Source organism: Lynx rufus, unplaced genomic scaffold, assembly GCF_022079265.1.
Source record: "Lynx rufus isolate CCGP_SWC_20201006 ecotype Redwood Valley unplaced genomic scaffold, mLynRuf1.p SCAF_17, whole genome shotgun sequence".
Classification (NCBI taxonomy): Eukaryota; Metazoa; Chordata; class Mammalia; order Carnivora; family Felidae; genus Lynx; species Lynx rufus.
In genome coordinates, this window is record NW_025814831.1 from 4442735 (window position 1) to 4455644 (window position 12910).

The window sequence follows — 12910 nt, forward strand, 5'->3', positions numbered from 1 at the left end:
TTGTTAGGTCTATGTCAAAGTTAAGAAAAAAGCCCCAAGTCAAATCTTCATAAACCAGGGGATGTGCCTCCCTGGCCCTCGTGGTCAGGGCTCTATTAAGTGTGGCTTCTCCTAGTGGCTGCATAGTGTGTGGGGGCCAGTTACCTTCTCGACCCACATTCCACCGACTTCTTCTCCGTCTCCGTACGTCAGGTACATTTCCTGGCACACCTTCTTCAGCTCTTCTCGAAGCGCGGTCATTTCGCCCCGGTGGTACTGGACTCCGGGGAACACGTCTGACAGGAGGCTGAAGAGCAGTGGGATGTCTTCTGCCACCAGCTTGGGCACCATCGTCTCGCACACGCTCTGTATCAGAATCTAACAGCGACAAAAGGACCGAGCCCTGAGTGGCGGGGAGCCTGGCCCGCACGGCCACTGCCGTATCCCCAGAAGGTACGGAAGACGTGGCTGTCGGTGACAGAGCGACTCAGCAGGCTCCCGTGGTCCTTACTCAGTTCACCGCACCAATATCAGTGTCTTCCACTCGCCCATCCCGGCACATGTGAATCACAACAGAACTCTCAGGCCACGGCTGGGAGGTTGAAAGGGTGAACTTGAATACTAGTGTTTACGGTGTGAGTGATTCAAACACGTGTACAAACCTCCTGTTCAGGTAGATTTTCTGCAATTTCTCCTTCATCAACTGCTTCCCCTCGCTCTTCTTTCTCCCTCTTAATCTTCTGAATTCTCTCCCTCTTCACGTTTCCCGCACTAACCAGCACACTCTTCAAAGCTCGAAGACCAAAGTCATAGTGGCTCTGAGAGGAGAGCTGCTCGTCACATAGTCTGCAAGGGAAGAGGTCTACCTTGGAACAGTCCACTCTCAATAGCCACATAAGCAAACATCGAAAATCAGACACACACACTTGGGAAGACGTGCCACGATTGCAGAAATGACCCTTCAAGGGCACGTCTTGCACACGCTACTGACATGGCAACGGGTAAGTCTGGGGTACTCACTTGAAGAACGGGACGATTTTGTTGGCGAGGACCTCAGCAGTGCGGAAGCCCTGTGAGTACAGCATGACCTGGGCGATGAGCTGCCGGTCGGGCTTGGTCATGGCCAAGCTCCGGAAGAGCTTCTTCAGATTGTCGGGAAGGTTGGACCTGCCTGCGTAGCCGGGGTTCATGGTGATGAAGATGGCCATGTCTGGACTCACCTTCACCTGTTTGTTGAGCAGCTCACAAGTAATGGGGGCAGAGGCTGAAAATCAGAGAACAGGGTTGAGACTTGTGATGTTTGAGAGCGACACTAAAATCTCCCTAAAATCCCAGACAAAGCACCTGTTTCCCCGTTGGCCTCTAAAGCCCAAAGGCCGGGACCGCAGGGGAGCCCCTCTCTGGCCCTCCTACCAGCACGTCGGCCACCTTCATACACCTCACCTACACAAGAGCTCTGGGAACGTGGGACACGTCACCAGGGGTGGGGAGCGCATATTCTGTCGTGCATTACTGTGTGTTACAAGATCAACGCAGGGATAGAAATGCGGCTCAATGGTAGGTGCAGATATAAAAACGTATCCATGCCACACAGCTGACTGGCTCTGATCATGAAGACTGCCCTTTCAGGGGACTGACCAAAACCACCACCACCCACAGCTGAACTTTATTCCTTGGAGAGAACACTGAGCACACAGGTACTGCTTTCTCAGACACTCCTTTTCCACTGAGGAGGCCTACAGGGCCTTTGGGAAGACAAGTTCCTATTATTGCGGAACAAAAGTGACCCCGCAAATTAACAGCATGTGCCCTGTCCGCCACAGGTGTCATCGCTTCCTCCAGCACGCACCCTGCCTCCACCGGGCATGCCCGGCTTCATGTGGCCCGAGGCAGGGGAAGCAGTCCTCAAGCCTCTCAGAAGGTCATCCTATGGTGACAGAGGGCGTGTTCCTAAAGCTCCCTGTGACAACACTCTGCCAACAGGCGGCAGCAAGGCTGGCTCTGTGGGCGTGCAGGGGGAGCAGGGAGAGCCCTCACCGGCCCAACACTCAGTGCGGGCGGACAGTGAGGGACGGAGCACAGGGACTCTCGCTCACCAGGGGAAGGACAGCTAGGGCTTTGGGCCGCTCTGGTCCGGAGAATGCAAACTGCTCGTGCAGTGTTATCCCGGGCCCCGCCGCCCTGCCTGCAATAGTGAGTCCTGGGAGCGAAGTGAAACTCTCACTCGTTTCTAATCACAGAGGTGTGACCCAGCCCCCGTGGACTCTCCTTCCACAGCCGCTAAGTAACGTGCAGAGGAAAAGGGAAGTCTCACTCTTATCGCAGTTGGGGTTGGAGTGCTCGCGCAGCGCTTCCTGAATGCACTGCACCTGCTGCGACACGGCTGACAGCATCCGCTCCTCCAGGCGGTTGAACTCGTCAAAGCAGCCCCACGCACCCACCTGGCAGAGCCCCACAAAGATCCGTCCCATCGCCTGAAACCGAACAAAGACAGGAGCTCAAACCACCTGCTTCGGGCGGGCTCCATGGCCCTGATCCAGAGGGACCTTGGGCTACCACCGCCCCCCCGGGTGGCTGTGAGCGTGACATCAGGTTCCCACGGGAGGTGCGGGGCCTGCACACAGAAGTGCTTCACTAACAATGGCGATTGTCTGTGTACAGACGTAGGGCATCACACCTTTTCTTCTCCTGTGCCGATTCCAAAGATAGAGCTGTTTTTATTCTGCTCCTTTTTGTTGATTAAAAAAATCTTTTCCATCATAGTTACTTATTCCCACACATAGGCACTAAACGTCTCTTCCAGAAACAATGCAGCTCAAGTCAACACCAAAGCAGGTATGTCGGACACCCCACTCAAAACCACACCATCCCTGGGACTCAGAAGGCCAGATGGGCCGTGCCAAGCCGTGAGGCCAGGAGCCCTGAGAGGGGTCCAGGCGTGGTACTCCCCAGCTCACCTCTCAGGCTGTTAGATTTTAGGTGGACTCAGAAATCTTCTCACCTGGAAATCAAAGGTTTCATCGCAGTTGAAGACCAAAACAAAGCGTCCAAGCTGATGGCCAAGAGCTTTGACGGACTCTGTCTTCCCAGTCCCGGCCGGCCCTATTGTTTGAAGAAGAGTGACTGAGTACTTGAGTCCACAGGGAGGTATCGTTAGCCTTACCCAGCTTGTTCACAAAATCAAAGGACACGTAACAACTGCAGACAAATCTGAGGTTCTAGAATGTATGAGCTACGTAATTAAGAAATATATTTAAAATCGTTGATTTAATCTTTACAAATTGCATTTACTCTCTCCAACTGTCCAGGTCTGTGGAGTAACTTACCGAAAGGGGACCCCCCCAGCCTGGCCTCCAAGGCTTGTGTCATGGTCAAATAGCAGCGGTCGGTGAGGGGGGTCTGGACCAGCTTGTCCTGAACACCCAGGTACTCAAAGCCATAGTTAAATTTGGCATTTGCCATTTGGATCGACAACTGCTGTAGCACATCGGTTTGCTTAGGGTCGAAGTAAAAGCGCATCTGGCTGAGCCATTCGAAAGATTTGGCATTGTCAATCTTGCTTTTGATCAAGGAGCGTGTAACGTCCCTCTGGTGAACCAACTCTGTAATCTGAACACAGAGTCACTTATTAAGACTTTGTCATAAACTGGAGTAGTGCCAGGACACTGCATTTCCTGGGCACGTGATCATTTAGCAGACTTTTGAGATTCAAGATCCAGTTGCAATAGCTTTCAGTGAATATTCCAAATCCAAATTCCCTTCCAAAAACAGCACTGTCATTCCCACAATGAAATTACACAGAATCAAGAGCTGCAGCAAAACCAAACCACCAACAAACAAGAACACCCAACGTCAAGCGAAGACCTAACTAGCATGAAATGTGTCAGGAGAACAGCTGTCTCTGTCCCCAGTCTGTCCCCTGCAGGCTGGGCGCAACACCGGTGCAGGCACACCCGGGCGCCTCTCTGGGAAGGGGCTGACAAGCAAAGGCAAAAATCCTGGTCAAGGCTCCCCGCCTCCCCTTCCCCAGGATGTGTACACATAACTCCCCTGCTCCCCCAAGGCTACCTTTCAACAGAACAGAGCGATACCCACACCAGAGAGCTCACAAATGCACCACCTCCTTCTCTCCCTACCACCAGTAAGAGTGCTCCCAGGCATGATCTCCGCTGACTGCCTGCACTGAAGGCAGGGCCTAACCGGTGAGGAGTGAGTCAGGCAGGCGCGGGACTAACCAAGTGCTCCAGCTTCCGCCTCCGCAGCGGTGGCTGCTCCATGAGGACCGAGTCGGCCAACACGTTGAGGGTGACCTCCACGTTGCTCAGCACGGAGTGCAAGGGTGCCGCGTCACCGCTTCCGCCGATGCTGCTCAGAGCCGTCTCCACGTTTTCAGACCAGGCTATCTGGGCTGACAAAACCACAAGCTGGGCCTGGAAGACAGGAGACACGAGACCCAAAGGATCGTTTTGGAGACCAGCCGGTGCATCCGCGTCTCCGCTGGCCCACTTCTACTACACGTTACCTGGTACTTATCAATCCAAGTGATGTAGGTATTTGGGTCAATCGAAGTTGCTTTACCAAAAATCTCAACTTCTGTAACAGACTCAGCCAGAAGTTTAGCCAGTGTGACTCTCATCTCCTTTTCTACCAGCGTGAGCCACTCGTTGATTTTGGGATGTTCAGTAATCGACACAGGAGTTTTAAACATAACCTAAAATACATGTGATACAAGAATTAAGATGTACAAAGGCAGGAGAGAAGCATTCTAAGTTACAATCGTAAACTTCACTACCTCCTCTCCTTCACGGGAGGAAATGCCCAAGACGACAGAGTTATCCTCGTTTAGGATGATGCTCGAAACGCCAGCAAACATTTTCTTGAAATGTTTCTGTAACTTAGCTACATTCTTACTGTTTCCAATGATTTCAAGCAAATCTTCATCACCCACAAAATAGAACCTAAAATTAAAAGAGCATTCAAGTTGTAAAATGTCACACACACATAAATAAGGTGAATCAAAGTGGAACTTCAAATTGCAGGAAGGGAAACTAGACTTGGATGCTGATGGACAATCTCCAATCTAAACTAGGTCACATCCGAGTTTCCTCCAGCTCTCAGCAAAGGACACACGTTTGTTGAACAAGCTACTGAAGAGGGATTCCATGCACTTCATGCCATTCATCTTTCTTCATGAACGTATTTTTTTAAAGCCTGTTCGAGGGGCACCTAGGTAGCTTGAGTATCTGCTCTTGATTTTGGCTCAGGTCATGATCTCACCATTCGTAACACTGAGCCCTCCATCGGGCTCCGGGCTGACAGCAAGGAACCTGCTTGGGATTCTGTTTTCTTTCCTTGCTCTCTCTCTCTCTCAAAACAAACAAAATAAATAAAAGCCTGTTCAATTTACAGTAAGCAAACTATTCAGAAAGGAAGAAATGCCGTTTGGAAAACAATCAGAGCTAAACTTTTAAGAGATGCAAGCTGCCTAGAAGGGTGGATAATAGTTTCAATGAAGCTTAATAAACACAAGACAGAAAGTGAGGAATTATTTAACATTATAATTAGGAATATGGGCGCCTGGGTGACTCAGTCCGTTGTGTCCGAGCCCCGCGTGGGGCTCCGTGCTGGCAGTTCAGAGCCTGGAGCCTGCTTCAGATTCTGTGTCTCCATCTCTCTCTCTGCTCCTCCCCCCGCCCTTTCACTCTCACACACACATGCTCTAAAATAAACATTTTTTTTAAAAAAGGAATAAATGCGCAGAAAGGGAGTAACATTCATTTTGTTACTAGTAACAAAACTTCTGATGTCAAAGTGACTAACACACAGACCCACAGGGGAGAGGGGAGGCTCCTGAACTTGGACTCGACTTCAGCGCAAGTCAAAGCAATCATCTTACCTGGGGAAAGAGGATCGCTCTCTTTCCAGGTATTCTCCCAATGCTTTCTGGATCTTTCCTAGCAGGTCTGCCAGTCTCTCCAGAGACCTCTGTACCCCCTGGATATTCAGAACATCCATTACAAGGGGAGACTTGGATACCTTTTTCATCAGAGCCAAAAACTCCGTGCTGATACTACGAATCAAATCAAAAGTATCGTTAGCCTTTACGTGAAGAAGGGTCACCAGTCACACCTACCCCTCAGCTGCTTTGCACCCAGGCTAGAGGCCATACCTCTGGAACCGCTGGGTCTCCACCGGCAGCAGGTGCTTGATATCCGCGCTGCCCGTGAAGATGCCTTCCAGGTACACCCACCGCCTCTGCACGTCAATCCACACGTCAAAGAGAGCCATGATCCGATTCAGCTTATCTTCCCAGCTCAGGGCATCCTCTTCGAAAACCTAGTAGGCAGATGGGAAGCAGAGCCCAGCTGCTAAGCGATTCACTCATAGATATGCCAAAACTTAGTAAAAAAACTGCAGGTTATGTCAAGTTATTTGACTCACGCTTTAAAAAACAGGCTTCTGGTAACTGCCAGTCAAAAGTATTACAGAGAAAGTGCAGGGGAAAGCCTGATCACAGAGGGAAAGCCTGCCCAACAAGGGTACCTTGTAGTACGGAGAGAGCTTCATGGCGGAGACACTGTTGATGTGCTCTTTGACCTTGTTGAAGAGGTCATCCCAACCTCGGATCAAGCGACACTTGTTCTGATAGTTAACCAAGTCTAACTCGTAAGTATTCCATACTTCTCTTATCTGAATTAAAACCAAAAAGGGGCACCTTATTAGTATGTGGGTGTTTGCCAGGTATACAAGCAACCAAGTGCTATGGGGACAAAAGGACCGCAGATGAAGCTCTTGTTTTTACACAGCTCAAACTGACCTCACAGCCTGAAATGTGACATAAATGGGGCTATCAGTCTATTTACTCACCTGCTTCAAAAATTCTTCCAAAGCCATCTCCCCTTGTGCCACAAGCAGCACATCCTTGACAATAGCTTCATTTTTCTGCAAGTCAACATCCCAGATTTGGCCAAGGGTTAGCTCAGAAACAACCCAGTTGACATGAAGTCTTTTCATCAGCTGCTTCCAATGGCGATCTTTGAGTGCTTCGGACTTCAGTTCAATCACCAGCATGTTTATCTGCGGAGAGAGTAAGCAAGGTTACCGTGCAGCTGTGTTCCTAACAGACACCCACGACCCCAGCACCGAACCACTACCTTCAGGTAGCCTTTCAGAAGCCTCTGGACAAACTCATAGGATGCGTACTGCCGTAATCGGGCAGGGAAGTTTTTCAGCTGGTTCAGGAGGCCATCTAAATTTTGTCGAAGCTGTCAAGAGGAACACAAGATGATATTTAGTTTGCCAACATTTCTTTAAATGGTGAAATATCTTAAAAAATGTTTTCTGGGGGTGCCTGGGTGGCTCAGGAAATGAAGTGTGACTCTGACTGTGGCTCAGGTCATGATCTCACAGTTCGTGAGTTCGAGCCCCGCATCGGGTGGAGCTGACAGGGTAGAGCCTGCTTGGAATTCTTCCTCCTTCTCTCTCTGTCCCTCCCCCACTCATTCTTTGTATCTTTCTCAAAAATAAAAACAAAACTTAAAAAAAAAAAAAATGGTTTCCAAACAAATTTTACATCAGTCCAGATAAATCCTAAATGACCATCATGTGACATTCTGAGGATGCACAATACAGTTCCCTGCCTGCGAAGCTCCTGAGTGGTCTACGACCGTCAGCATATGAGGACACACACCACATCTCCTTTAGGTGTACCTTTCGAGGCTGGACGGAAACCCACGGCTGCTCCTTCATCTGATCAATCTGCTCCCAGACCTTGGAAAGTTCCGACCAAACGCCTTTGAGGTCCTGCAGTTCTTCTAAGGCCACCTGAAATCACGACAGTAGAACAGTGAGACCATGGATGCAGAAACCACCGCGGCTATGGCAGAGCCCCTGACGCGGCCCTGGTCAAGGGCAGACTCAGGACGAGGAGCCCCACCCCCGCGGTCCGCACCTGGACGCGCTCTTCACTGCCGCTGAGCAGCCCGGTGTCGGTCAACTCCAGCGCCTCCTTGGCCTTCGCACACTTCTCCCGGTCGTCCTTCAGCCTGCCGAACTTTCCTTCGTATATGGTAAGAGCCTGAAGCGCCTCCTCTGGGCGGAGATTGCCCTGAAAGCAGTCAAAGTGCACAATTGCAGGGCGAGGTCCCAGGACAGGTGCATGCTTTGGCTCTGAAATGGTGGAAAGCACCTGCTGGGAGTCTGGAAATCTGTGATTCCCTGAACATGTCCACACATGTAAATCTTCAGCAAGATGTACACTTACAGTTCATGTACATCACTGAGTGTTAACTTCTACTTCCATGTTTGACGTCAATAAAGGTATGAAGGAGAAAGGTGGAGCACTTCTCCGTTTAGTCACTGTCTCACTGAGTGCCTTGGGAGACGGGAGGAGAGGAGTCAGGACAGACTGGGGCCTGGAGCAGGACGCTCCCGACCCGAGGGGACATGGCTCTCGGGAGGCTGCTGGCCACGCACTCCCGAGGCACACAGCTGTTACATCAGTTCCGTAGACAAGAATGAGAACTCAAGTAGTCCTCAGGGAAACGGCCTCCAGTTGACCATTAAAGTACTATTGGCTTACTCTTAATTTTAATAACTTGATAATGACTATATAAAATATCGAAAATTTAAACTAGAACACATTACTAGCAAAAAACGGCAAGAAAACATATTCAAATTTTGGTGATCAGAATCTCACCTGTTGATCAATACTCACTCCCCTGCCGAAGCTAGCATTCTGCCTGAACTACAGTGCCAGGATTAGTGACAGAGAAGATCTCCTTAAAACAGGAGCCCTTCCAGGCCCTGGACAGTGTATGACTTTAGTATTGTAGTGCTCACAGGTGCAGAGCACAAAACAAGCTTTTAAAACTCATAAGGGACAGAAAACTAGCCAAAATGACAAAACGGAAGAATTCTCCTCAAAAGAAATTCCAGAAAGAAGTGACAGCTAAAGAGTTGGTCAAAACAGACAGAAGCAACATAACTGAACAAGAATTTAGAATAACAGGCATAAAATTAATTGCTGGGCTTGAAAAAAACATAAAAGACAGAGAATCTACTGCTGCAGAGATCAAGGGACTAAAAAATAGTCATGATGAATTAAAAAATGCTATAAATGAGGTGCAAAATAAAATGGAGGTGGTCACACTGTGGACTGAAGAGACAGAGAAGAGAATAGGTGAATTAGAAGACAAAATTATGGGAAAAGAGGAAGCTGAGAAAAAGATAAAAAAATCCAGGATCATGAGGGGAGAATTAGAGAACTAAGTGATTCAATCAAACGGAACAATATCCGTATCATAGGAATTCCAGAAGAGAGAGAAAGGCGCTCAAGATGTACTTAAACAAATCATAGCAGAGAACTTCCCCAATCTGGAGAATGGAAACAGGCATTGAAATCCAAGAGGCACAGAGAACTCCCTTCAGATGTAACTTGAATCGAACTTCTGCACGACATATAGTGAAACTGGCAAAATACAAGGATAAAGAGAGAATTCTGAAAGCAGCTAGGGATAAACGGGCCTTAACACACAAAGAAAGACACATAAGGGTAGTAGCAGACCTATCTACTGAAACTTGGCAGGCCAGACAGGAATGGCACGAAATCTTCAATGTGATGAACAGGAAAAATATGCAGCCAAGAATACTTTATCCACCAAGTCGGTCATTCAGGATAGAAGGAGAGATAAAGGTCTTCCCAAACAAACAAAAACTGAAGGAATTCATCACCACTAAGCCAGGCCCACAAGAGATCCTAAGAGGGACTCTGTGAGTGAAATGTTGCAAGGACCACAAAGTACCAGAGACATCACTACAAGCATGAAACCTACAGATAACATGATGACTCTAAACCCATATCTTTCAATAACAACACTGAATGTAAATGCACTAAATGCTCCAATCAAAAGACATAGGGTATCAGAATGGATAAAAAAAACAAGACCCATCTATTTGCTGTCTACAAGAGACTCATTTTAGACCCGAGGACACCTTCAGATTGAAAGTGAGGGGATGGAGAACTATCTATCATGCTACTGCTACTGGAAGTCAAAAGAAAGCAACAAACTAGACTTTCAATTAAAGGCTGTAACAAGAGATGAAGAAGGGCATTATATAATAATTACACAGTCTATCCATCAGGAAGAGCTAATAATTCTAAATGTCTATGCGCCGAACATGGGAGCCATCAAATATGTAAAACAATCACAAACATAAGCAACCTTATTGATAAGAACGTGGTAATTGCAGGGGACTTTAATACTCCACTTACAACAATGGACACATCATCTAGACAGAGAACCAGTAAAGAAACAATGGCCCTGAACGATACATTGGACCAGATGGACTTGACAGATATATTTAGAACTCTACATCCCAAAGCAGCAGAATATACTTTCTTCTCCTGTGCACATGGAACATTCTCCAAGATAGATCATACACTGGGTCATAAAACAGCCCTCAAAAATATAAAAGAATTGAGATTGTACCATACACACTTTCAGATCACAGTGCTATGAAACTTGAAAGCAACCACAGGAAAAAGTCTGGAAAACCTCTGAAAGCATGGAGGTAAAAGAACATCCTACTCAAGAATGAATGGGTCAACCAGGCAATTAGAGAAAAAATTTAAAAAATATATGGAAACAAATGAAAATGAAAATACAACAACCCAAATGCTTTGGGATGCAGCGAAGGCAGTCCTGAGAGGAAAATACATCGCAATCCAAGCCTATCTCAAGAAACAAGAAAAATCCCAAATACAAAATCTAACAGCACACCTAAAGGAACCAGAAGCAGAACACCAAAGACACCCAAGCCCAGCAGAAGGAAAAATAATAAAGAGCAGAGCAGAAATAAATAACGTAGAATCCAAAAACAGTAGAATAGACTGATGAAACCAAGAGTTGGTTTTTTGAAAAAATAAAATTGATAAACCTCTAGCCAGGCTTCTCAAAAAGGGAGATGACTCAAATAGATAAAATCACGAATGAAAACGGATTTATCACAACCAATCCCTCAGAAATACAAGCAATTATCAGGGAATACTATGAAAAATTATACACCAACAAACTGGACAACCTGGAAGAAATGGGACAAATTCCCAAACACCCATACACTACCAAAACTCAAACGGGAAGAAATAGAAAATTTGAACAGACCCATAACTAGGGAAGACATCCAATCAGTTATCAAAAATCTCCCAACAAATAAGACTCCAGGACCAGCAGGCTTCCCTGGGGAATTCTACCAGACATTTAAAGCAGAGATATTACCTATCCTTCTCAAGCTGTTCCAAAAAACAGAAAGGGAAGGAAAACTTCCAGACTCATTCTATGAAGCCAGATTTACTTTGATTCCGAAAACAGACAGAGACCCAGCAGAAAAAGAGAACTACAGGCCAATATCCCTGATGAATATGGATGCAAAAATTCTCAACAAGATACTAGCAAATTGAATTCAACAGCATATAAAAAGAATTATTTACCATGATCAAGTGAGACTCATTCCTGGACTGCAGGGCTGGTTCAATATTTGCAAATCAATCAACGTGATACATCACGTTAATGAAAGAAAAGAACCGTATGATTTTGTCAATAGATGCAGAAAAAGCATTTCACAAAATACAGCATCCTTTCTTGATAAAAACCCTCAAGAAAGGAGGGATAGAAGGAACATACTTAAACATCATAAAAGCCACTTAAGAAAAGCCCACAGCTAATATCATCTTCAATGGGGAAAAACAGAACTTTCCCTCTGAAATCAGGAACATGACAGGGATGTCCACTCTCACCACTGTTGTTCAACATAGTGTTGGAAGCCCTAGCATCAGCAATCAGACAACAAAGCGAAATCAAAGGCATCAAAATTGGCAAAGACGAAGTCAAACTTGCACTTTTCCCAGATGACATGATACTCTACACGGAAAATCTGACAGACTCCACCAACAGTCTGTTAGGACGGACACATGAATTCAGCAAAGTCGTAGGGTACAAAATCAATGTACAGAAATTGGTTGCATTCTTATACACCAATGATGAAGCAACAGAAAAATAAAGAAACTGATCCCATTCACAATTGCACCAAGAACCATAAAATACCTAGGAGGAAACCTAACCAAAGATGTAAAAGATCTGCATGCTGAAAACTATAGAAAGCTTATGAAGGAAACTGAAGAAGACACAAAGAAATGGAGAAACATTCTGTGCTCATGGATTGGAAGAATATTGTTAAAATGTCAATACTACCCAAAGCTATCTACACATTCAAAGCAATCCCAATCAAAACTGCACCAGCATTCTTCTCAAAGCTAGAACAACAATCCTAAAATTTGTATGGAGCCACAAAAGACCCCGAATAGCCAAAGTAATATTTGAAGAAAAAACCAAAGCAGGAGGCATCACAATCTCAGACTTTAGCCTCTACTACAAAGCTGTAATCATCAAGACAGCATGGTATTGGCACAAACACAGACACGTAGACCAATGGAATAGAATAGAGAACCCAGAATTGGACCCACTAATCTGGCCAACTAATCTTTGACAAAGCAGGAAAGGGCATCCAATGGAAAAAAGAGAGTCTCTTTAGCAAATGGTGCTGGGAGAACTGGACAGCAACATGTGGAAGAATGAAACCAGACCACTTTCTTACACCATACACAAAAATAAACTCAAAATGGATGAAGGACCTGAATGTGAGACAGGAAACCATCAAAACCCTAGAGGAGAAAGCTGGCAACAACTTCTTTGACCTCAGTCGTAGCAATTTCTCACTTGACACATCTCCAAAGGCAAGGGAATTAAAAGCAAAAATGAACTACTGGGACCTCATCAAGATAAAAAGCTTCTGCACTGCAAAGGAAACAATCAACAAAACTAAAAGGCAATCGATAGAATTGGAAAAGATATTTGCAAATGATATATCAGATAAA

The 12910-nt window shown here is 46.4% G+C and overlaps 1 protein-coding gene across 1 annotated transcript in view; it reads right to left on the reverse strand.

Annotated features, from left to right (window-relative positions):
• The window catches only part of DYNC1H1 (dynein cytoplasmic 1 heavy chain 1), a 76397-nt gene that overhangs the window by 29538 nt on the left and 33949 nt on the right, over window positions 1-12910 (reverse strand). Inside the window, exons 17-32 of the mRNA XM_047080080.1 lie at window positions 7931-8086; window positions 7690-7803; window positions 7134-7244; window positions 6847-7056; window positions 6523-6669; window positions 6149-6315; window positions 5876-6049; window positions 4772-4937; window positions 4502-4690; window positions 4215-4409; window positions 3306-3588; window positions 2981-3081; window positions 2294-2453; window positions 1000-1243; window positions 642-825; window positions 145-357 (exon numbers count right to left, since the gene is read on the reverse strand). Of these exons, the coding sequence (XP_046936036.1) occupies window positions 145-357; window positions 642-825; window positions 1000-1243; window positions 2294-2453; window positions 2981-3081; window positions 3306-3588; window positions 4215-4409; window positions 4502-4690; window positions 4772-4937; window positions 5876-6049; window positions 6149-6315; window positions 6523-6669; window positions 6847-7056; window positions 7134-7244; window positions 7690-7803; window positions 7931-8086 (2814 nt within the window). The remainder of the gene's footprint in view (window positions 1-144; window positions 358-641; window positions 826-999; window positions 1244-2293; window positions 2454-2980; window positions 3082-3305; window positions 3589-4214; window positions 4410-4501; window positions 4691-4771; window positions 4938-5875; window positions 6050-6148; window positions 6316-6522; window positions 6670-6846; window positions 7057-7133; window positions 7245-7689; window positions 7804-7930; window positions 8087-12910) is intronic.